The sequence below is a fragment of the Ursus arctos genome, unplaced genomic scaffold (assembly GCF_023065955.2).
Source record: "Ursus arctos isolate Adak ecotype North America unplaced genomic scaffold, UrsArc2.0 scaffold_16, whole genome shotgun sequence".
NCBI classification, from domain to species: Eukaryota; Metazoa; Chordata; class Mammalia; order Carnivora; family Ursidae; genus Ursus; species Ursus arctos.
In genome coordinates, this window is record NW_026622830.1 from 20,872,704 (window position 1) to 20,898,811 (window position 26,108).

Here is a 26,108-nt window from a genome sequence, read left to right on the forward strand (position 1 = left end):
ACAAAAAGGTATGCTTGTTACTTGAAGGAAGAGGTGACCTTAAAAAAAAGTGGGGGGGGGGACCTCGTTGTTAACAAATTAGAACTTTGGGAAGAAAACAGGCTCTCAAGCAAATCATTACATTTCCAGAGTTCTAAGAATTCCATATTCATACATTAAAGGCAATGAAGGGATTAAAAAATAAAAGCAGATTTCATTTACATTCTGATATGGCATTTTTAAAACAAGGACTAGCAGTGTTAAAAAAGTGAATGTTAAAAAGATAGGTATACTTGATGCACAGCCCTCGTCAAGAAGAGACTGTGAGCATTTAGAAGAATTCATACTGGCTCATGTAATTCATCATCTTTCAAGAGGCATATACTTTGCAAGTTTTGCCATCACCTTAAGGGTATGGTGGAGTAACACCAGTCTATTATGGAATGTGAGAGAAAAATCATAGATTCGAGAGAGCAGACTATTCACATTTTTAGCAAACATGGATAAAGAAAAAAACTAAAGCCAGCTCTCAACATCTTACGTCGTATCTAGTCTTTTAATTTTTTAAATATGCAAATTTAGCTTCATTTTTACAGTGAATGGATTTGTTCAAGTGGTCAAGTGACATTGTATGAGAAAAGAAAGGACCTTTTAGCTCAGAATCTGTACTTTCTAATGATGGGAGTCTCCTGCTCTGATTCTGAAGCAATGGAACCCCAATGCCCAGATGAGCAGAGGAATTTGGGCTGGAAAGCTACAGCACAGATCCAAATCTCTGATCCATCTCTGCTTAATGACCTTTCCTGGCATCTCACAAACCACTGGTTCTACAGAAACCAGAATGATCCCCCAAGAAACATAAGGAGTCAAGTGCAACTGTGAGGAAGGGAAATAAACAAAGAGTTAATCCACTCTACCAACCCAATCTCCTTCTCAAAGACTCTGTCCTCTATGGTAGCTTGCCACGTTCCACCCAACAACAGCTGCTCATGATAATCAATGTCTGACAGATCAGAGAAAGCCCTTAATGTGTCGCCAAGGGGCAGTTCAACAGATGGCATGGTGACTTACAACCAGAATCATTAATTACACTCTCTTATTAGTCCCGGGGCACAGTGCTGAAAATGCTTCCTCAGTGAAAGATGAGCATTTCAGATAAATGACCGTCTGGTACTGCCTGTGAAACTCCCTTTAGGATTTCTGGTCAGTGTCGATTTCTAAATCTAAGCCATACTACTTTCACAACCGGATCCCATCTTCCACTTCCAGGACGGCTTATGAAGTTCCCCCAACCACTACCCAGCCCTGCTCCCGTAATCACTGCAGGTAAGGATAGAGTCAAAAGTGCCCATCATTCACTGCCCTCTTCAAGTCAGCGACTGTGTGGAAAGGCAAACATGATAATCTTAGCCACAGGATTAGCTCCGTTTCCCCTCCCTCTGTGTCAGAGAACATGTTTCTTTTTTTTTTTTTTTAAGATTTTATTTATTTATGCGACAGAGATAGAGACAGCCAGCGAGAGAGGGAACACAAGCAGGGGCAGTGGGAGAGGAAGAAGCAGTCTCATAGCAGAGGAGCCTGATGTGGGGCTCGATCCCATAATGCCGGGATCACGCCCTGAGCCGAAGGCAGACGCTTAACCGCTGTGCCACCCAGGCGCCCCAGAGAACATGTTTCTTGAGTGCTGGGGTGGGGAGGGGAACTATCCCCTCCCTCCCTTACCTACTCTGGTGCTTCCTGTGATATATAACTGACTGTCTGACTCAAAACTGCCCTCACCTCTGAAGCCGCTAACAGCTTAGGGCAAGCAAAGGTTCCCAAATGTCCACACTGCTGGCTGTGTTACGCAAGCACTGATGTTAAACCACTGTGTACTTAATTAAGAAGCCAAATAAATGCATGGCTAGGAACTAGTTCTAAAGCCCCTCCCAAAGGCATTCATTCAGACTAATGTCAACTCAGGGTAGAAAGTAGTTCCTTCTCAACAGTTTGAGAACTGGACTCCATAAACATTAGTGTGAAATTTTAGAACTGATTGCAGACAGAGCTTAGACGCAGACTACTTACTGGCCTTAACCATGGATACAAGTCAGAAATAAATCTCAAAATAATCTAAAAGAAAGACAATGTTAAGTATTTTCCAAATACCACCAAATACACATGCTTCAGTTCTGTCACCCACCTGTTCTTTTTGTACCTCAACTTACAATTAAGATCCTAAATGCTTTAAGGTTTCATTGTTTCTTACATTCCGGTTTGTTCTTTCTTGGACACACAAAAACAGGACTTCCATTTTTACCTTGGTTCAAATGATCACAGTATCTGATGGATGTTCTCAATCTCATCAGACAAAAAAATGTGTTAATGAAAGCATAAAGAAACCTCCTACTGTGGACTATAGGAAGGGAAATGTGGGCAGTCTGGGTCTGCCTCACCATGTACTCACTTCTAGTTTTTTCTCCTTTTCTGACAAAACATCTTTCTGGTTCTGGGTGTACTCCACCAGCATCCGAGCCAGCTGGCGCCGGTCTTCCAGTTCTGCCGCCAGACGCCCGTTATATTCTGCTAGTAACAGACATGCTTCATCTACTGTTTTTGAAAGACGTTCAGCTGCCTCTTTGTCTATGTACAAATGAGAACAAAAAACAGAGACAATATAGAAATCACACAGGCATGATTGCAAACATTTCTGGGGGAGGTTCACAGTTTCTCTCTCAATGCACAGAGTCCAAGTATAAGCCAGAACCTGTAGACGAACAATGGACTGGCTGACAGAGAAATCCAAAGGCACTCACTCCTGTTAATAAGAAAGGACACCTCTGAATTGCCTGAAGTGAGGCAATTGTACAAGGAGGGGAATCTTGCAAAGGATTTCTAAATGCCTATTCCTGCAAAAGCTCTACAAATAAAGCAAACAGAGATACTTAAGGTCGGATGTGAAATAATTTTTCTGTGCCTTTGAGAATTTTGAAAGCGCTTTCGTATTATTTTAAGTATTCTTTGCACGGTCTTCTGAAATACAAAAGCAAGCACTCATTTCTTGGGTGTGGAAACTAAGACCAAATAAAAGCTATAGGACAGGTTCAATACCATGTGGTTAGCAGAGGAGTTGGGACTCAAAACCATGTCTCTAAAACGGACCTTATAACAGGACTGATACCATGGCAGCCTTGAACCTGGGTAGGAGCTCTCTTCTTCCATTCAACAAAATATAGGGTCTGATGAGAACAGACTTCTTCCAAATTCTTTAAGCATGACCCATGGTAAGAAATACACTTTATGCAAACACATAAAAAGAAATGGAAGTTTCATAAAACAATACTAATCCTTTCTATGTGCAAAGCGTTCCATCTTCTATTCTGGGTTTGTTTGTTTGTTTGTTTATTAATTAAATAAATAAATTTTGGTCATTACCTACCAGACTGATTTCCCATCCAATTAGTGGGTTGTAACTCACTGTTTGGGAAAAAAACTGTGAAGTATCAAAGTATAAGAAAGGATATCCTTGGGGGGGGCGCCTGGGTGGCACAGTGGTTAAGCGTCTGCCTTCGGCTCAGGGCGTGATACCGGCGTTATGGGATCGAGCCCCACATCAGGCTCCCCTGCTATGAGCCTGCTTCTTCCTCTCCCACTGCCCCTGCTTGTGTTCCCTCTGTCACTGGCTGTCTCTATCTCTGTCAAATAAATAAATAAAATCTTTAAAAAAAAAAAAGAAAGGATATCCTTGGAAAAGAGGAGATGAACAAGGCTCAACGTGAGGAAATGAGGGGAAGCGACAAAAGGACGAACTGTGTTAGAAAAGAACTGATAAAATTAATTTCATGTGGGTCTGGTGAAATTAGAGCTCTAATATGTATATAGCATTTTCAAAAAGGCCTTTAAGGGTCAAGAGATCACTGCTTTGAAGCCAAGAGCAAGGGCATCCCATTCCCTCTTGTTCACTCCAAGATTCTGCGGCTGTGACTGTCCCTTGTGCTTCCCCACACCTCTCAACTTCTTTCTCTTCCTCCGCCAACACTGTCATCAGCATACAAACATGCTGCTCTACCTTCTGCCCCCATGTCACTCTCTAGCTATTGCCCCATTTCCTTGCCTCCTTTACAGAACTCCTCAGAAGAGCTGACCATTCTCCCGGTACCCACCTCTTTTCCTACCACTGTCACTTAACCCACTCCAATCAGACTGCTATGCCCCAAACCTTCCAGTTAGCTGAATAAATATGTGGACTCCTATTATTCCCAACACCATTCTAGACTCTCAGAGCAGCAGGGAACACAAAGGACAAAAACTCTCTGCCCCCAGGAGTTTACATTCTCAGGTAAGAAGAGAAACAATATGCTACATTTTACTTGTTTATCAGATGAAGATCAGAATTCTAGAGAAAAAAAGGCAGAGGAGAAAGCATGGGACATTCAGAGGGAGAATGTGGTGGTCAGGGTAGGCTTCACTGATGTGGTATATAAACCGAGGTGTGGAAAAAGTGTGAGAACAAGCCACATGAATGTCACTATCCGGGGAAGATCGTTCCAAGCAAAGGGAACGGCAAGTGCAAAGCCGTAGAAGGGGAAAGTGCCTGGTAAGGAGCCCATAGAACTGGAGTGCTCTGAGCAGAGGGCACATGGTCCAACTTCCATTTGAACAGATCACTCGGGTTACTCTAGTTATGTGGAGGACAGAGTGATGGCTGGGAGTGGGAGATAAGGAGGAAGCAAGGAGACCAAAGGGAAATGACTGCAATAATCCCAGTGAAGATGTTGGTGACTTGCACCAGGTAGTAGCAGTGGAAGTGGTGACAATATCAGATACTGGGGTCAGATACGGGTTTCGGTCCTGATCAACAGGAATGATGAGGGGTCATCTACTGGTAAGGGGAAGACCGTGAGAGCAATGAATTTTGGAGAGAAGATGACAAGTTTGGTTTGAGACAGGTCAAGTCTGAAATGGTTTTGAGACAGCCAACAAGTAACACTAAGCAGAAGGCTGGATGTATGGGTCTCAAGTTCAAGTGACAAGTCAATACTAGAAACATAAATTAGGGAATCATTAGCCTAAAAATTGTTATTCAAAGTCATCAAACTGGATAAGAGGAACTGTCAGTGAAACTACTAGAGAAGAGCGCTAAATACTCAACATTAAGAGGTAAAAGGAGTGAAAAAACCCGCAAGGAGACTAAAGCACCACAGCTAGAGGGAGGAGAGGAAAGCTAGGATAGAGTCCTACTTTCCTGCTGCTGCTGCTGCTGCAACAAATTTACCACCAATTCAGTGGCTGAAATTAACACAAATGTATTATCTTAGTATTTATTATCATGGCCTCCTCCACTATCTTCAAAATGTACCTCTCCAAAGACTGTTTCCAGGGTCCTATCTCCTCCTCTGACTACTGCCCTCCGGCCTCCTCTCAGAAGGACCCTGTGACTAGATGGGACCCACCTGAATCATGCAGGATACTCCTCCCCCACCTCAAGATCCATAACTTCATTGCATCTGTAAGGTCCCTTCTGCTGTGTAAGATCACATATTTACAGGTTCTGGGGATTAGGACACGATGTCTGGGTGGGTAAGGGGTATTACTATTCTGTCTACTGCACCAAATCAGAAGAAATGACCAACTGGGCCAAATGTTACTAATATCAAGTTACGATGACCACAAGTGAAGATTGGGCAAAAATTGACCACTGAATTTAGCAACATGGAAGTCATCAACAACACTGATAAGAGCAGCTTCAGTAAAGTGGAACCAAAAGAAAATGGGAAGAGGGGAAAGGGAGACAAATGAGCACAGGCAATCTATTTATGTTTTATTACAAAGAACAGAGAAATAAGGCAGTAACTAGAGGAACATACGGGTCAAGAAAAAAAGTTTTTCCCACATGGAAAAAAGTACACGTTTTTATGCTGTGCAGAATGAGCCAGTAGAGGGAAAAAATGGACAATTGTTGGAGCAATGTCCTTGAGTAGTGAGAAGGAACAGGGCTAACGAACAGGTAGGGAGCTGATTTAGAAAACGGTACGTTCACCACAGAAGTAGGAAGAAAAGTCAGCCTCTGTGTGTTATTCGTTTTTCCCAGCCACACTCAGCTGTGCAGGTCCAGGAAAGAACAGAGGAAAAGCTGGATTTAGGAATGGTGGCCGAGAGGGGGAAAGGAATTGTTATTAAATGGGTATAAAGTTTTAGTTTCGCAACGAAAAGAGTTTTGGAAACTGGTTGTGCAATAATGTGAATGTACTTAGTGCTTCTGAAAGTACGCTTAAAAATGGTTAAGATCATAAATTAGGTGTATTTTATTGCAATTAAAAATCAAAATGAATTTTTTATTAATTTTAAAAAAGTGGGGTGCTCATGTGGCTCAGTTAGTTAAGGTCCGACTCTTGATTTAGGTCATGATCTCAGGGTCACAGGATCGAGCCTGATGTCGGGCTCAGCGGGAAATCTGCTCAAAATTCTCTCTCCTTCTTCCTCTGTGCCCCCTACCCTGCACTCTCTTTCTAATGCAAATAAATAAATATATCTTAAAAAAAAAAAAAGGCTATGAGACATGAGACCTTTAGGTCAGTGAAAAGAGAAAAATAAAATCACATACACTGCTAGCTTTATGTTAATTTGCTCCCAATTTTTACAGACTATGATTCTGATAGTAGCAATAAATGAGTTGATCATTGTAATAACCTCAAAAGTTGGACTTAGCCAAGAGAAAAGCTGGGGTTTTGCCAGAAGACTACAGTGAAGAGGAAAGAGAAAAACAGACTGAGGGTGTATGTAAGGGAGTGATTATAAAGACTCTGTGCAAAGTAGAGAAGAAAGTAAGGCCAGAGGGGAGTGGAGGCTGAGAAAAGGTGGAAGGATTAACAGACTGTTAGATCTAGTAGGGTCCAAGTGCTGGAGCTGGGGAGGTAGGAGTGAGCCCAAATGCTGCCTGTAGGATTTAGACAGCCTCCACGTTGAGTCCTGCAGCTAAGCACGCTCCCAACCTGCAGTCTTTATTTGGACTGTACCCTCTGCCTGGGTGGCACTTCCTTCCCTCAGATATCCTCATGGCTTGCTTCCTAATCTTGGGGGGCCTCTGATCAAAGGTCATCAGAAAGGTTTTCCCCAAACACCTTTAAAATACAGGTGTGCCTCGGAGATACTGCAGGTTCAGTTCCAGACCACTGCAATAAAGCAAATTTCGCAATAAAGGAGTCAAATAAGTTTTTTGGTTTCCCAATGCATACAGAAGCTATGGTTACACTATATTGTTCTACTAAGGGTGGGAGAACATTACGTCTAAAAAGAACTGTATACGCTGTAATCAAAAAATACTTTGTTGCCAAAAAATGCTGTCACCTGAACTTTCAGTGAGTCCTAATCACTGATCACAGGTCATCGTAACAAATATAATAGAAAGTTTGACATACTGCAAGAATTACCAAAATGGGACACAGAGACATGAAGTGAGCAAATGCTGTGAGGAAAATGGAGCTGATAGTCTTGCCTGAAGACACCTAACCTCTCAAAGACTCAATTTCCTTCTATGCAATATGGGGATATAGTCAGTGATCTCAAAAGGTTATCAGGAAGAGTAGAAGTATCTGGCACAGAGCATTCTCTATAAATACTAGCTCGTGCTTCACTCCTTCCTTGCAGTTTCCATGCATAAAACAGGAATAATGTTCTGTGTCCCTCCCTGTTTAACTGGAGGTGATCATCAAGAGGGCATGATGACATGACTAACAATACGCACCTGGCGTCCTTGGCATCAAAGGCACTATCGTCTATGCGGTATGTCTGGGTACGGCGTGTAAATCACACAACACTGAATCATCATTTTTTTTAGTAAGAGGAGCATGAATTTAATGTCTTCTCTCCTGCCCCCCACATTGCATACACAATGTGCCCTGCGTTTTCAACAGACCTTACTTAAGAGTGCCATAGGCTGTGGCATGCCGGCATTTCTGCATAGTTCCTAGAATCACCATTGAAGCATGGACTGTCTCAACAGCTTTGCTGTTTGCAAAACCCAATACCACATTGAAGAAGTCTGTATCTGCAGACGTAAGCATGTCCTAGGGTTTGATGCATTAGAGAAATGTCCCACTTCCCTCACCTTTCACCCAAACTCTACCTTCTCACCTGTTATTTTTTCCAACAGAGAAACATCTTGCACTTCCTGGGGCAAAGAAGCAATCTTCTGCCGGACAGTAGCATCCCCTGATGCAGCATTTTCCAGGTCCTGCAAAGCTTTGATCAGTTCCTCAGTCTGTACAATGAAAGCACAAACAACACTGTCCATTAAGACATATGGAATTTAAAGAAAGTTAGCCAGAATTAAATGAGGTGGAGGAAAATTCTAAAAATGATCACTCCTGACATTTACAAAAACATTGCCCTAAATACCAGAGCCTATACTGAGGTTAGTGATTGGATTAGATGATGGATTCTAAGAGAATGTACAAAGTTAATTTTTCTAAGTCAATAGCAGAACATGGAGAAATTCTACATAACCTGAAAAAAAAAAAACTTTTTAAAAGAGCACGTTTTTGGCTCTTAAAAAAAGGAGCCTGGTTCATATCGCTTAGTATAGCATAAAGGCACATGTTTCAGATGTTGAACAACTGTGTGCTGACTGATTAAATGAAACGACACTGCCTACTTCAAGTCTCCCCTGGATTTGCTTTACCAAATGAGTGTCACAAAGATGACAGTTTCCATTTTGGGAGCCACTCTCCAAATTAAATGTGTCAAACTCATTAATTACAAACAAAGGGGAAAAAGACGAGGACAAGAGCAAACCAAGAATGCATACTTTGTACACTAAAAAGGGTAATTTCAAATCATCACAAAATGGGATGCCTGGGTAGCTCAGTCAGTTAAGCCTCTCCCTTCAGCTCATCATTATCCCAGGGTCCTGGGATCAAGTCCCACAACGGGCTCATTGCTCAGTGGGGAGTCTGCTTCTCCCTCTGCCTGCCCCTCCCCCTGCTTGTGCTCGCTTGCTCTCTCTCTAAAATAAATAAATAAAATCTAAAAAAAAAAAAAAAAATCATCAGAAAACAACAAATACTGACAGGTTCACCAGTCCATAATGACCCAGGAGTAACTGGCAATGCAGACAGTAGTTCAGTTATCCTAAAAGTGAATAATTTAGGCTGGCCTCTTAGAAGTTTTTAAATACAAAGCTATATGGCCTAATACTGTTTTCACTTAACCCACCATCTAATTCAACATTTAAAAGTAACACAAACCAGACATGTTTCCTATTTACACGGGCCTTAGCCACACCCATGTAAAATAAGGTAAAACTGTTTTAGGCAAAATGAGAGGGCATGTAACTCAGTAATGAGCACGGTCTCTGAGGTTAGTCAGGCCCAGATTCCAATTAAGACACTGGGCAAGTTACTTAATCCCTCTTTGAGCCTCACTTTCTTTAACGGTGAGTAAAGTAAATAAAGTAAATTAGTTAAGTAAATAAACAGCAAAAATTAATCAATCACACAGAGCTCACGAGCTAATTTATATGAAGAGCTAAACAACGCATATAATTAAAAACTCAGCTCCATTTTAATATGTAAATAGGTGAGAGTGTAGCAAATTTGCTATTGCCAAACAGACTATCCTAGAAACTAATGAGTTGTCTGTTTATATAAAATAACCACGCTATCTATAGAAGAAAAGCCATGGCAGAGAACATTCAAATGTCTTTGTAGCATTATCTTCTCTTTCACAAAAATCTACTTTTTGAGAATATTTTCAAGTCCTAGGAGTGAAACAAAGCCAAGTCCAAATACTATTTAACACATAAATCCATCCGGACTCACGGCATGCAAAGACAAAGGCAAGCCTGCTATCTGGCAAGCTTCACTGGGTGGATCTTGCACCCAGCGCCCTAAGAGCTGCCCTCCGGTGATTCCGTACTATTGGTCCCTGGCGCCACCCTGTGGCCATAATCTTCAACTAGCGCTCCCTCCACCAAGCCACTGTGTCCTACTCTCTGGGAGTCCTGACATACCAAGAGGGGACCTGCAGAAGGATCTTGGGGAGAGTAGCTTCCAGGGTAGTCATCATCCTCCTCCTCTTGTATCTGCTGAAAAGTTCGCTTCAGAGATTTCTTCTCCTCTGTTGCTAGAGGGAAGAAAAAGGGCACAAATTTGGGTCACGAGAGACTGTGTAGGTAAGAGTCAAAATGCTGTGCACAATGGGTCACATGCAAAAAAAGGGCAAAAGGGGTGTACATTTCCAAAGATGGCTTAACGTTAACCTATATGCTAGTTATTTTAAACTGGTGGTCATTCCCTATATTACTGAAGAGTCAAAAATGGTGTCAGGTCTGTCATCTCAGATTGACTCATTGGAAAAATACTACCAAAAACAAGCACCTAAAAATGAAACTTACCAAACTAAACACATTTAATTAAAAAGGCTATCTCTTAAAAATAAAAGTTCACAAGAGAAGCAAAGTGGTAAGAAACCCATGACACAATATAATGAAGCAAGCCAATGTATGGGAGGGTTTGCAGAAAATACACAGCATATAAAATAATTACACTTTGTAGAATAATTTCAAAAAATAAGAACAGGTATTCCTCGCTATTCTAAAGCTTGCTTTTATGAAAGACCTACAGTAATAGTACCTGTTTTTACTAACCAAAAGAAATTCAAAGAGGATTTTCACTTTCACAAAGAAAGGCACAAAGTGAAAATAGTGGTCAGCATGTGTTTCGCAGGGAGTGGTTACAGAGACAGCATGCACCCCATGCAGCCAGAGCGGCCCTGCCAAGCTCCTTCCCAGCGACCACACTCAGCCTCTCAGCATCAAGCCACCAGAGCTTTGAGCTCTATCTATGAGCATCTGTGCTTTATCTCGATTTATTCTGTGCATCTGTTAGCAAGATGTGGCCTAAGGTATCAGAAAAGCCTGAGAGAGGTTATTTTTGGGGTCTGGGAATGCTCAAAAATTTTTCCATATAAATTAATGGTAACTGCTTCTTCACTTTCTGCCATTCCAGTTCAGGAGATGTTTCATAGGAACAGTCTAATTTCAGACAGGGAAAACGTGTAGAAGAGAGAAACCTATCAATAAAATTGTGTCAGTTCACACACAAAATTCTACACATCTTGTCCTTTAAACCCTCCCTTTAGAAACAAAACAAACCTTTACTTTACCTTCAAATTAAAAATAACCATTGCTGAGAAATATCACTGATACAACTGAGAGAAGTTACTTAAGTCACTATTTTAAAATTAACCACTTTTGAGGCAAACGAGTTACATTTATTATCTGGATTGTATGCTTTTAAATGGCTATGATAAATGTGCCCATTCCAAAATCATTCCCTTTGTATCAAACTGGACGATACAAAATAAATGCCAAACATCTTCAGGCTTGGAGAGTAAGGAAATGATGGTAACATGTGCCAGGCACGGCAACAGTTTCTGTACATTTAGTCCTTCAGGCAACTCTCCAGCTTGCAGGTGAGAAAATGGAGGCCCCGAGAAGTTCAATACTGGTCTGAAGGTAGGACTTTAAAAAATCTGTGCTGTTCCCACTGTAGTCAAATTCCTCAGCAGCACACACTCTCTCATCTGTCAAAGGGGGGTCACCACGCACCTGCCTCAGAACTCTGTGAGTTATACACAGAATAACGTACACTTCTTGTTTAATTAAACATCTTCTCCTGGAACCAAGGATGTAGTTCCTGTTCCTACCTTACACATTAACTGACCAAACTATGCTTGACGTGAAAGCCAAGTCAGTATCGTGGGTTTTATTTTTTCTTAACGCTTTTGTTCCTCTGTTCTACTAAATAAAGAAAACCAGCAACATTTGCATCAAGGCAGCCCTCACTCTGCAAGAGTCTATCATGCACAGATTTGTTACCAAGGTTTAAACACCACCAGTCCCCACTCCCTGTCCCCGACACCAGGGTTCAAACTTCAGTTACTGTGGCATATTCACTCTGAGTAACTGCATAAAGAACAAACTTCGCTGCTAACTTCAGTCCACAAATCACTGTGTAAATAACAGAATGCATCATGATCAGTGACCACATCACTTCTTTCAGGTCACTGGTTGGTCACTGCACAGCTGTTATTTCAGTTCACACACAAATAGCAAAGTGTTTGGTTGTGTTGTCTCCCGGGGATCAAATTCACATGACATTTCATAAAAATGAATAATCAAAACAGGGAACTGACTGAAAATGACGAAGATGAAAGAACAGCCCAGAAACTAAAACTAAAGCTCATGCTAGAAGCGAACGGAACGTAAAGGGAGCTGCAGAAGACACAGCTGGCCAAAGGGACAATGGCACTGCCACACCCTTCCAGAAACTCTAGGTCTGCAGCCGGAATCACCTGGTGAAAGCCAACTTATCAACATAAGTGAAGAAATCGGTTGTGATGACAAGGACGACCGTGTCCCAGAGGAAGCGATGCTGACGAAACTCTTCATCTCATAGGAACTTTCCAACATACCTCACGACACAGAGAACACTAAGGGTAAACTGCCGAAAGCCGATCCAAACTTTGAGGATGCTTGCTCCATACCATGGATTACTCAAGAAGGCAAGCTCTGGTCAAACCCCTCTTGTGAAGTTCATTACAAAGAAAGAGAACCCTTTAATTCTCAATGTTTCTAATGTTTTATGTTCTAGCATGCTAGGTAACTATTAGCGTTACTGTCTTTTTTGTTCCCTATAGATTTGGAATCAACAGTGAGTTTTCAATTCTTTGATAAAAAAATTTTAAAAGTCATAGAATAATCATAACTTTTCCCCTTGATATAAAGATCACTTTGCATGGTTGCGGCTTACAGTCATTTTTACTGTCCTGCACTATGCAAAACAAGGACTGTTATATTTGTAAAACAGAAAAATCTAACAGTATATAATTTACATATGAACAATCTAACAGTACTTAGCACACACTAGCTGCCTAATTAATGTGCAGTGTGTGGTATGACCCTCATAGACACTTAGTCACCACAAAGCATCAAAGTGGCCATGCGTTAGGAGTAACCACTAAAATATAAGCACATAAGCGAAAAAATTTTAATATTTTTTGTTCACTTCCAAGCACCTAGAACAGTGCTCGGTGAAATAACTGAATACACTAAAGAAGGTAGAAAAATTACAAAACTTGAATCCTTCAGTTTTAAACTCTCATACACAAGTTATTATATATAAAAACCACACACCACTTAATACCTCAGGACCCTCAGAATCACTGAATCTGGATAGTGGAAGGCCTTAGAGAGACCTGCATCTTTGCTTTCCCCACCTCATTTTTTTGAGTATACCCAGGCCCACAGGCTGTGGTTTGTCCAAAGTCAAGGAGCTCATCAGTGTATGTCTGGGCCCGAGAGCCAAAGTACTCCTGCCCCCTAAACTGGAGTACTTTCTACGACTTCATACTGGCGCTCAGTCATAGCCTTACAAGACTGAAATCAAACTAATGAAAATAATTGCAGGCCCATTTCTGTCCTTTGCCATCCTGATGGAAGAGGGTGTAATAAGAGATAACCACTGTCATCCTACTTCAGTTCTCGCCTACTTCCACTTGGAGAACCCAAAGGAAATGAATTATTCATCATTTTCTCCATAAGGCTCCTCCTTTCCTGAGCTACCTATTTACACTATGGACACTTCCACTGGCCCCATCTTCCAAGTACAATGCCGTGGAGACCACCAGAATCACTTCTTAAGTCCCAACTTCCAGCAGATTCTACACGTCTGAGATGTATCTTACAGATTTCTCCTTTCTGTTCCTTCCCATTGCCTCCTACCAGAAACGTGCCCTTTTCCATGCCTTATGCAGACCACTGTCCCAACTGGTCTCCCTGCCTCTAGTCGATCCTTTTCCAACTTAGACTACACTCTTAAGAAATGAATCGCCCACTGTGCCTCTACTCAAAAACCTGGAATGGCCTCTAATGATCTGACAGTGTTCACCTAAGCTCAAAGCCTACCCGTGGTAAGGGCAGCAGCATCCTGAGCCTTCACCTCCCTCTACTCCCGCAACGCCAGCCCTTGCTGTGCTGTATGGCCGCCAGCAGGCACAGGCCTCACTTCTCTGATAGAAACATTACCTTATTTCTTTATATCCCTATAATACCTAGGAAAGTATCAACAGACTGAGTTGGAAACTTCTTGAAAGCAGAGGTGGCACAGAGCTTGGAAGACGCTAGCTCTGTACCAAAAATGACCAAATGCCTCTGTTTACACAAACAGGACAGCCTGCTCTGTTAATTGTCCCCTGACTCATCTGTACAAAGTTAGCAATTATAATGCCCAGCATTCTCCATCTAGTCAGGCAGCTATTAAAAATAGCCTCAGAAATCTGTCGGTCCCACTCCTATTACTGAATTTAAGACAAGGCACCCTCCCAGTATCAATTCGGCTTCTGACCATAGCATTTATACTTGGCTTTTTGACTCACTCAACCACTCTGTTTACAGGAAGGGCAAACACTATGGGGGGCCCCCAATCTGCCCGTCCTCGTATTGTACACTCTCTATTCTATCCTCCAATCTGTCCCTGTGTCTCTAGGGGTCTTGTACTTGGCTAACATTCAAGTACTCCTGGTTCCCTAAACATTTATAATATGCCTCTCGGAGACCTGACTGTGGTAGAATTTCAGACACCACAGCAGACTGCAAAATTAACTTTAAGGCAAAAAGTTGGCCTGAAGGCTCTCAAACACTTTATAAAATGCAGCCATCTACCTGTAAAGCTAGGTCTTCCAAAAGAATCCACTTGAAATTTTCTGGGATTAAAAAACAAACAAAAGAAAACAAATAAATAAATAAATAAAAATTAAAAACAAACGGAAAAACCCAAAACCCACAGACTTTATTTTTATAATGAGAAAAAAAATCAGGAAATATTGTTTGCAACAGCTCCCCATTCTTTGTTTTCTCCCTGCAAAATAAAGGCAACTTTTAAGAGGAGCACATTAAACTTTACTCATGGAAACAGAAAGCTCTACATTCAAGGTCTGGCGCTGGACGTACCGTTCTGAAAGCACTTCACCAGTACCGCCTCAAACTGAGTAGCCAGCTCCAGACTTAAAACTGGGGAAGCTGGGCCTAGAGCTCGTGATCTTAAGCACCGCACCTTCTACTCTTGCACAAAATCTGGGGGACTAAAAATACTAATAAGTCTCCTCCTATGCTTGCCACTGGATCACAGTGAGAAACTCAGAATAGGAGATATCAGGGGGCGCCTGGGTGGCGCAGTCGTTAAGCGTCTGCCTTCGGCTCAGGGCGTGATCCCGGCGTTATGGGATCCAGTCCCACATCGGGCTCCTCCGCTATGAGACTGCTTCTTCCTCTCCCACTCCCCCTGCTTGTGTTCCCTCTCTCGCTGGCTGTCTCTATCTCTGTCAAATAAATAAATAAAATCTTTAAAAAAAAAAAGAAAAGAAGAAGAATATACTTAAAAAAAAGAAAAGGAGATATCAGAAACAGGGGGTCGGGCTCAAATAAATGTCATATCGTCATTTCATTAATAACATCTTGCTTATGTTATCAAGTAATCCTTAGGACAACACTGTGAGGTATTACTACCAATAGCCACATAGTACAGTGAAGAACCTGAAGCTCAGAGAGGTCTAACGTTATGCCCAAGGTCACACAGCTTGGAAGTGACAGAGCTGGGATTCATACTCTGGAAGCCTGGTTTCAAACCCTTGCCCAGAATAGCTAAACTAACTATACTAAGGCCCAGGAAAGTTTGTGACCTGCTCATGAATTCATATCCTAATTCAAATCTACTGCATCCATGTGCTTCCAGGAAAAAGTACGGTGAAAAGAACACAGGCATATAGACCAGAATGTGAATTCTCCACTTATTAATTATATCTACTTGGACGAAATTACTACACCCTTTTAAGCCTTAGTATCTTCATCTGAAATATGAAAATAATACCAAATTCATAGAGGAGTTGTAAGAATCTAAAATAAGTTTACATGAAAAGCAGCCAACAGAGAGGCTGGTACATAACAGATGCTCAATAAATGCTATTTCCTTTGTATCTATCTACCTTTCTTTTCTAAATCCTTCTACAAGTGTAGGATACTGTGTGACCCATGTGTGACTTAAGTAAATAATGAAATTCCATTCAGTCCAGTGACAGCTTGAGTATGCCCAAGAATAGAGACAAGTTTATAACACCTGGGTCTTACACATGGGGAAACGGGTATATAAACCCAAGTTCCACTTTCCTAAAACAGAATTCCTAAGCCCATTTATTCTCCACAAAGTTCCACAGGAAATTTTTATTTCAAAGGTTAAGTCTCAAGTTATCTTAAGACAAAGAAATATCCATGAATCAAAGCTGAAATATAAAAAGAACTATTTAAATTTGGAAATAAACTTCTGGAGAACTCATCAATATTTTGAAAGGATTGAGGTAAAATATGTCGATAATTCGGGTCCAAAGAGGACGGTGAGGAGACAGACGGAGTTAGCTGAGACTAAGACACATGTTCGAACCTTTGGTATGTGTTTCCATCTTTACAGCACAAAGAAAGAGAAATCACCTTCAGATCAGCATTATCCTCCACACTGAAGAATACTGCCTCAACGGCTGTTAACGTCTACATGCTCAAAAAAATCGGAAACCCAAGGGAGCTACTTTCAAATCTACCACTGCCACAAACTCCCCAACTGACTGACTGCTCCCTGAGTGCAAAACTATTTCCCCACCCTCCGCTCAGTCCTACAGCATCAAGCATACATCTACTCAAAGCACACGTCTGGCAAATGCTTGTCGAATTGAATTCAACGCTTAGCTTCCAACATTGTCTTTCAGAGTTCTCCTGCTTGCCCAAAGGTGTTTTTAAAAATCAGCACTGTTTACCAATGAAGTCTAAGAGTAAAGAATACTGAATAATTCTCCAACACTGTGCAGAACACCTCCAAAAGACACAATACAAACACTACCAGAATCTAAAGTAGGGAACACCTTGCTTTTCAGAAGCTACCACCAGTGACCTCGAAATTGTTTCCCATCAACTCTAAGTAAAACAGCAACAACCTGCAGTCTGAAAGCACTTATGTCATTCTTATACAGCCCCTAGCTTGTAGTTTTACAGGAAAGTTGTCCCACTTTAAAGTGCATATAAACTCAGACCTGGAAGAGATCATGAAAGGTATACAATAAAGGGTTGCTGAATGAATGATACTATCAGGTAAACTAACCATGGCTAAATGCTACAGCAGAGGCATATACAAAGTACCGGAGGAACACGGAGGGAAGGGCTACACGCGCCCAGACCAGGCAGGGAAAAGCATTCCCAAAGAAGGAGTTCAGCACCCAGTGAAAGCAGAGGACGTTTCAGGCAGAGGTAACACAAGACGCAAAGGAAGAGGTACCCTGAGAGCATCCAGAAGGGAGCTGAGTATGGCCAAAGACCACAGTGTATATGAGGAAATCGCAGAAGAATCTGGAGAAGTAAACTAGTTCAGATTATAAAGGGTCCTGAGTACCACATTAGTACTTAGACTTGTTCCTCCAGACAATGAACTCGTGTGCAGTCAGATCACATCTGTAGCTCAGAAACATGTCGTGCCAACTAGAATTAAACCGCAACTAACCACAAACCCACGAACCAAACAATGTTTGATCTTACTCCTCTTTAAAGAAAGAAAAGAACATAAACTCTTAAGACGACTTGGTGAGGTTCATACACATACACACTTCTGGAGGATATCCTGGGTTCAGTAAAGACCAAAATCAATTGTAGACAGCAAGCTGACAAACGTCAAAAGTACGTCCCAAACCACATCAATATTTAATGAAACCAAGCTCTAAAAGGGTGAAGGGACATATCCAAGACCCCATAGTAGTCAGTGGCAGGGCTAGGACAAAATCTTAGTCCAAGGTGCCTCCTAGTTCCCCACAGCTAAACGACGTTGTTGTTCCTTTCCCTTGTGCAAGGAAACTCTCTGCAAGGCAGAAGAGAGCCAAGGAGAATACACAGCAAAAGTTAAGGGTGAGATGATAAAGAGCATGAATACCAGAACCAGGCTTACACTCCGCGAGCACTACATAAATTCTCACCATCGTTTATGATCATCTCTCTGAAGAATCATACAATCGCTGGTGGTTCACAGCAACCCCCACTGCAGCTTTTCATATGTGATTCGAAAGTAGGCAAAGACCAAGAGCTGTAAACATGTGGTGATGTTTCTACCTTTGGGGGGAGGGCTCTTGGAGTCCTCCATAGACAGCTTCAGCTGCTGTATGAACTCGCCGCCATACACACTTCTTTCTTGCCAGATGTTCAGCAATCTTTCTAAAGGTTTTTTACAGCCTTCATCTGCCTCTCTGCCCAGAAAAGACGAAAAGATAGATATAAGCTTAAGATTTTTTGTGTTTAATTAGGACAGACCTACTTTAAAAACAGCAACAACTGACTAAATGATTTACATATTTAAACACAAAAGGAAGAGTAAGATACACATTGTGATAAACAGATACCCAAAATTTGACCGGAAACTATTCTTCCTGTGGTGCATAGGGAAGACAGAGGAGTATGTTATAGAAGTAATCTGTCTTTATCTCCTTTGAAAGATGGGGCAAATAGGGCAAAAAGCCAATCACTAATTGTTGCAGGGAATTATCAAAAATTGATCATTTCAAATGTGACAACTTGCTTTTCAAGAAGACATTAATCGAAATGTAGTGCCAGACACTCTGCTGGGAATTAAAGGGGGCCAAAACCTTCAAGGGTAGGAAAAAAATGATTTAAAAAAAACAAATGTTTAAAAACGGGGAGGGGCGCCTGGGTGGCGCAGTCGTTAAGTGTCTGCCTTCGGCTCAGGGTGTGATCCCAGCGTTATGGGATTGAGCCCCACATCAGGCTTCTCTGCTGGGAGCCTGCTTCTTCCTCTCCCACTCCCCCTGCTTGTGTTCCCTCTCTCGCTGGCTGTCTCTATCTCTGTCGAATAAATAAATAAAATCTTTAAAAAAATAAAAATAAAAATAAAAATGGGGAATAAATTCAGCACAACCCAACAATGCTAACACACCAACACCTCTACATGTTTTATAAATACAATCATACACATATACCAAGACTGATCTCAACTTAAATTAACTACTTCGTCATTATTTTCATTCTGGGTGAGGCACATAGTCCCCACTCTCACAAAGGTGTCTAATGGGTAATCTTAGAAGACACTGAGCATAATGTAGCCCTTTGTAATTTATATCTGAGAGAAGCTACACCGTTTTCTTCCTGACATACTGTACTCTGGAAACAGTATTTCCAATGAGATAACTACAACTAGCACTCAGTGTGCAACAGCTGTTTATGGGAAAATGTCAAGACAGCAAGTGGAAGAGTGTGGGAAGACTTTCTGAAAGGAAAACAAATTCCCTCACCATCCACGGTGTTACTATAACTTGTTCAGGTTTGTAAAGCTGTCTGGATGTCAATGATCTTACCCTGAATGACTTCCAGCAAGAAGGGATCCCCTGACACCTTAGTTTCTAAGCCAAGATCTTTAACAGGAACTTCAAGAAGAAAGAGGTACAAAGGAAGTATGCCCTGACGGCACTTTTCTAAAACTTATGTTAACACTTGAGGTAACGTGAGGGTTCAGCTTCATCTGATCAAACTGCATTATTTATGAAATATTAGTGGCAAATTTCACTGCACTGGGGTCAAAGTACTAAATCAGGGTACACACAATTTTTTTTTTTTTGGTCAAACTTTTTTTTTAGTCAGAGGTGAAGGGGAAAATAGGAAAAAAAATTTCAATGGCAGTTTATGAAACTTAAAGCTATGACTGAATTATTTGATATTGGTGATAAAAACACTTTTACTCCACTTCCAGAACATATCTAGAAACAAACTGCTTCTCACCTCTTCCTCTGCTGTCAAGCTGGTCCAAGCCACTATGATCTCTTGCCCGATTACTGTCTCCCTGCTTTCACCCTTACCCTCCTACAAGCTAATCTCAAGCTTTAAACATTGTTGCGTCGAGACAGATTATGTCACTCTTTTGCTCAAAACTTCCAATGGTTCTTCCCATTCTCCCCCAGAATAAAAGTCAAAGTTCCAATAAAGCCTACAAAGCCATTCTCAACACAGTTCATTATTACTCTGGCCTCCCCTACCCTCTCCCTTCTTCGCTCCCCAACAGTTAGTTACCCTGGCCCTCTTGCCTTAGGGCCTTTGCACTTAAAGTTCACTTTGCCTGGAACCACATTTCCTTACATGGTGGCATGGCTCAGGCACCCCTTCCTAATCTCCCTATTTAAATTACACTCCCTACTCCCTAAAATTTTTCTCCATACAACTTAGCTTCTGATATGCTATTCAGTTTACTCACTGTTTATATTCTGTCATGTGAATGCAACTTCCACAGGAGCAGCGATTTGTCCTCTCCCCCCTACTGCTACCCATCCTAGAACAGGCACAATATTGGTCTCCTTGTAATCTTTCTTGAAAATTTTTAGTTAGATTTCGATAGGCCATACAATTAGTTACCTTTCAACAATCATCTTCCCACAACAAAGCCATTCATATCAGACATCAGCTAAACACTCATCTATTCATTCAGTGGGGTTTATGAAATACTGTGCTTGTAATACAAAGAACAAGGCCTAGGGCCTGACCTCTAGGACCTGACCCAGCAGCCCCTTCTCTTTCTACACCCCAATCAGGGCACTCAACCATATGTAGCTTCTGCTCAGAACTTGCTCCGTCTTATGCATGTGCCTTTGCTCATGCTATCTCCTCTTCTTTGAATGGAACCCCCAAAGGAGAACAAGGTGAAGAGGGAGAAGTTGGGAGTAATGCAGGTGGCTTAAGTATATAAGGAGTATGTGGAAATAGCGGAGAATCTGGAGGGACAAGGTGGAATTAGATTACGAGGGCCCTGAACACCATATTAAGTATGTGGCCTTTATCCTGAAGGTAATGGGAAGTCTCTGATGAGATCGAATGTATGACTTAGGAAATAAAATAATTTTAACTAGTATAATCATTTCATAACTAATCAGAACTTAACTGGCTGATAACTTTTAACATATAACCTGTTCTCTGCAAATTCTCTGTTCACTTAATAGAAAGAGAAACCTATCCATGACAACAAATTCTTACCAAGGATTAGTTAAGGGAGGGACAGGATGCAGACTAAATATTTGGGGTACAGATTCAGCCACATTACTATATGCAATGGAAACTGATACACAAACCTGTAATAACCAAAAGTCATTTTCAAAAGGCTTTTAACACTAAAGGCAAAAGCCGAAAAGGAGCTCTAGTTTAACTGGTGAATGTAATTAGCCAGGACAGGCTAATTCCTGGAGCAATAGAGTAAATCAAAGTTCCGCTGGGTAAGTTTCAAAGCTACAGATACAACAGTCAAGAAATCGTTTTACTCATGAGGTTTTGCCCCAAGTAGCTCCAATGAACTTAAGTCCCATTAGCACTTGGAACTGGGTACAACTAAAGCAATAAAATAGTTTTATAACAGACAGAACTATCTTTTCAGGTTGCACTAATTCCATTCTAAACTGAAAAATCTTTAAGTGAAAAAAACACCAAAAAAGTCCTTGCCATTAATCAATGAATAAGCAGAAAATGATAAGCAAGTATAACTTATATCAAACACAACTTAGTATGCATTTTTAATTCTAATTATAAATTCAATCACTGCAAAACTGATCTGAAAAGTATAAACTGTATTATACACACAGAATTGCTGCTTGAAGTGTCAGCTGAGGCCTTGCCAAGTTAGCTTGAGGGTCTTTTCTTCCTCTGTAGTTCTAACAGCACTTCCTTGGTATACCCACTATAATTTGTGTGTTTTTGTCTGATCCCATGCACGGCAGCCCTGTGATAAGCCTACTAAAGGTAGGAATTCTTTCTAAATATCCCCAGCACTTCCAACAGAGCCTCCTGTGAAACTGGAGCAGAAATGTTCCATTGCCAATTGTGCAGAAAAGAGTTAGCATAGCAAGCCTGAAACTGCCACCCTTAGAAAGGCCTGGCCCTTGGCTGGCATCTGGAAACTTGGGTTTCAGGAGTGTTCCTGCAATTTCCTAACTGATAATCAGGGTGGTTTACTGTGCCTAAACTGTTTGTGCAAACAATATAATTTATGCTGAATACCTGCTTTCTGAGAGTTGGGAATTTTGGCAGAGGGTACATGGCCAACGCCAATAAAAACCCTGGGCACTGAGTCTCTAATGAGCTTTCCAGGTACACGACACTTCATACATGTTGTCATAGCTCAGAAATGGAGGAATTTAGTATGCTTTGTGTGACTCCACTGTGAGAGGACTCTTGGAAGCTTACACATGGTTTTCTCTGCACTACGGCCCATGCACCTTTTCCTTTGCTGATTTTGCTTTGCATCCTTTCACTGTTATCAATCACAGCCATAGGCACAACTATACAGTGAGTCTTGTGAGTCCTCCTAACAAGTCACCAAACCTGGACGTGGCCTTGGGAATCCATGACACAATAGTAAATAAGTTTGTATATGGTGATAACTCCAAATTTATGTCTCCAGAAATTAATTTCCTACTGAGCTTCAGACTATTTCATCCACCTACCTATCTGGCATCACCCCCTTGGAATATGTAGCCACCTCAAACTTAGCATGGCCAAAACAAAACTCCTGACTTCCTCTACCACATCGTTTCCCAAGCTTCATCTCAGCAAACAGCACCAGCAGCCATCCACTTAGTCATGTCAAAAACCTAGAAATAATCTGATTTCTCTTTTCCTTCACTACCAGTTCCCACTCAATTCCCACAAATCCTATCAGTCTTACGTGGGGAGGTGAGGCAAATCCATTCACAAAGTAAACATTTGATATCTGGAAGCTATTACTATCTTCTCACTGCTCTGAATCCCAGCCAATGTCATCTCTAGCCTGTAGTAGAGTAATACCCTTCATACTCAAGTCCCTGCCCCTCCCTTGGCTTTTATAATTCATTCTCCACACCAAGGCACAGGGACCTTTTAACAATGTGATGGACTATATCGTTCCCCTGCTTAAAACCCATCGCTGACATCCCATCAGAATAAAACCCTCTCTCCCAAGGCTTACAAGATGTATGTGACTGGCACCTGCCTACCTCTCTGATCTTATACTGATGCCGCTTTTCCCTTTGCTCAACACAACTGTTCTAACCACACTGGCCTTCAGTGTGGTAATCTGATCTTCTTCACACGCCAGGATTATTTCTACCTTTGGTTCTTTTTAATAGCTGTTTATTCCTACTTCCCATGATTACCTCAAATGTCATTTTCTTAGAGAGGCCTTCCTTAACTGCACTAGAAGAGATCCCACTCCAGATTGTCATTCTATTTCATTACATCCATACTATCACCCTCTGAAAGTATCTTGCTCGTCTATTTGTCTTTGCCTGCCTTGTTCACTGCTGCTCCTCTGCTGTCTGCATCAGTACTTGGCACATGGAAGGCACTCAAATATATGTTCAATGAAAAACAAAGTGCACTGCTATCTCCAAACGCAGAAGAAAATAAGAAGGCATTTGTGTGGGGAAAAAAGTCCAAAGTCTAGTTAATTAAACTGTTATTCAAATTAAATCTAACCTATGAACTTGGTGGTTTCCTCTGACTTGAGAGGTTTGTTTGGAGTTTTTTTGGGGGAGGGGGATGAGGGAGGAGGTAGGAAATTACCATAAAAAGATTCCTAATCAATTCTGGTCAATATTAATGGGTCCACTATCCTTATTCATCAACTGGGCACAGAAAACCACACAGAGTACTTCTTACTATGGATAAGGTACATAAGGATTGAAGTGGAGTAGCTGGCTTTTCTGTTCTAACAATGGTGGGAGGAAAGGGCTTGGAAACACAGGGATCCTGAATCTAACACCCAAAAGGGACCTCAAAGAACAAGAAAAATGAAAAAAAAAAAGGGAGGGGGAGGCGGATTAGAGCTTTTTTTTTTTTTTTTCATTGAAAAGGACCAGGTTTTCTTTCCCCATAATGCCACCGAATCTGCCAAGACATTTTTACAGAGCCTCCTGGATAGGCTTTAAGATGTTACACCAAGTAGAAAAGGTATTTTCAATCCCAGTATTGCCCATTCCCCTTCTCCTACTTTCTACTTATCCTTTCCTGGTTTGGAGGGCAGTTAACGATTATTGTTCAATTTTTAAATAAAAATGTTATGTGTGCTATCCCCATAGGAAATTATTTTAGTCAATTTCCAATACCCTAATTAATTCATTCAACAAGTATTTACTGAATCCTTACTATGCCAGGGCAGACCAGAGTGTTGCCCAACTCCTGAGACACCAATCACATCAAGGCTACATAAACGGTATTCCCTAAAGCTATGTAACCTGACAGCTCTGTGCCTGACACTTTACTAGGTGCCCGGGATACAGTGAAGAACAAAAAGGAAATGGTCCTTCTCTTCACAAAGTTTAGAATTTAGCATATTTCCATAACTGAGCAAAGACTGGGGACCAAGCACTGTACTACGTGGTTTCAAAACAGACTGGTGTACTTCCACCCCACAACAACTTCAGTTAGGAAACTTGTAACTAAAGCGTTAGTAAAAGCTAAGTAACATGTCCAAGGTCATTGGGACACTGCTGGAGGCAGAGCTACAATCTAAGAAACTGAACTACATCTCCTCAACAAGAAAATGCCTGGCTCCGATTTGAGATAGCTATTCTAGCAGTCTGTTCTAAGCTTACTCTGCTATAAGGATTCAGGATTGTTTCAAGATCAGAATACATTCTGCTTCTTCAGTGTCCATGTTCATCAAAAGTAAGGGCCAGCTACATAGGTGACAAACATCTTTCTCATCTCTAGAAAACTAGATATCATTTCTTTCTTTTGGATTTTTCATTTTATTCCTTCAAACTTCTCAAATCTTTCATGGAATGCTGGACTCATTTACACATTTGAGGCCTTTCACTTATACTTTAGATCTTAGAACAATTTTGTTTAACCAACTGGTCTCCTTTTCTTGCCCTTCCCACTCTCCTCTTGCAAAGATGTTTCTTATATGTTTACTAAATAATATTCTAGTGAAAAATAGTTTTTTTTGCTCCTCCTGGGCAACTAATTTGTATCTACAAAAAAGCAGTTTGTTTTTAAATAAATAAAAATGATTTCTAGAAGTTTTAATCAAATGAATTTCCTGTAATATTAGCTACATGTGTGCTTTGTGCTCTAGTCTTCTTGTTCACAAAACACAATAGTGGCAGAGATTTAATATGATATAGCCTTTCCACACTGATAATTATTATCTTTGCAGTTACAGTAATGACCACTATTTTTAGTAAACGAGACATCTAGAAGGAAAGAAGTAAAAATGAAGGCATAACCAACTAATACCCTGCTATTAAGATTTTGTTACTGGAATGTTTCTTGGTACTATTTAGCTTTGTTTTCTGACCATAAACTAATGAGACAACTCAGCCAAACCAAGGAAAACACCATATTCAAGAAATGAATTCAATAAATGAATAGATCTAGGGAAAAAGATGTTCTACAAGTGCTAGACTCAATCCCTTCAATGCATCAAAATGTTTACACATCTGAGACGGTTCTTAAGGGCCCAGCAAAACATAAAACTGTAGTTTGGCCTCTACAACACCCTGTAAAGCACACCCCTGTAAAATATGAAGTCGTCAATTTGCAAAGGCTCTCCCAGAGAAGGAAAGAATAAGGAGGAAAGCGTAATGCATTTAAATAGCAAACCAAACCAAACAAAAAAACCAGACAACATACCTGGCAACATGAGAAAAAGCATCCACAAGGACAGATTCAAATTCTCTAGTGAATTCAGGTCCTTTCCTTTTACTGTTTTGGATGACATCATTGGCTAAGTACAGAAAAGTAAGCTTTCTATTTGATTTGGCTGGAAAAGAGAAAAAAAGGTAATTTAATTTACACCAAGGAAATTCTCAATCCACAATTCTTCTGCCCTAAGCTACTCCTAAAGGATATTAAGATAAGCATTATTTACTTGAGATCAGGGTTCCTTTATGTTTGAAACAACAACTTAACTTATTGATATCACTAAGAAAACAGGTTTGAGAATACAAGTTTGAAAAACTAAACAAAATAAGAATGGGCCATCTTCATTTCTGTGATATTTCAACCAGAAAAATTGATGGTAAAAAGAAAGATAATC

The 26,108-nt window shown here is 40.9% G+C and overlaps 1 protein-coding gene across 2 annotated transcripts in view; it reads right to left on the reverse strand.

Annotated features, from left to right (window-relative positions):
* RPRD1B (regulation of nuclear pre-mRNA domain containing 1B) overlaps positions 1–26,108 on the reverse strand; it is a 60,473-nt gene that overhangs the window by 29,343 nt on the left and 5,022 nt on the right. For both annotated transcript variants that reach the window (XR_006410003.3, XM_026503485.4), the window contains exons 2-6: positions 25,703–25,832; positions 18,155–18,288; positions 9,968–10,080; positions 8,092–8,218; positions 2,426–2,601 (exon numbers count right to left, since the gene is read on the reverse strand). Coding sequence is in view for 1 of the 2 variants with exons in the window: in XM_026503485.4 (XP_026359270.1) it covers positions 2,426–2,601; positions 8,092–8,218; positions 9,968–10,080; positions 18,155–18,288; positions 25,703–25,832 (680 nt within the window). In the remaining variant the exon portion in view is untranslated. The remainder of the gene's footprint in view (positions 1–2,425; positions 2,602–8,091; positions 8,219–9,967; positions 10,081–18,154; positions 18,289–25,702; positions 25,833–26,108) is intronic.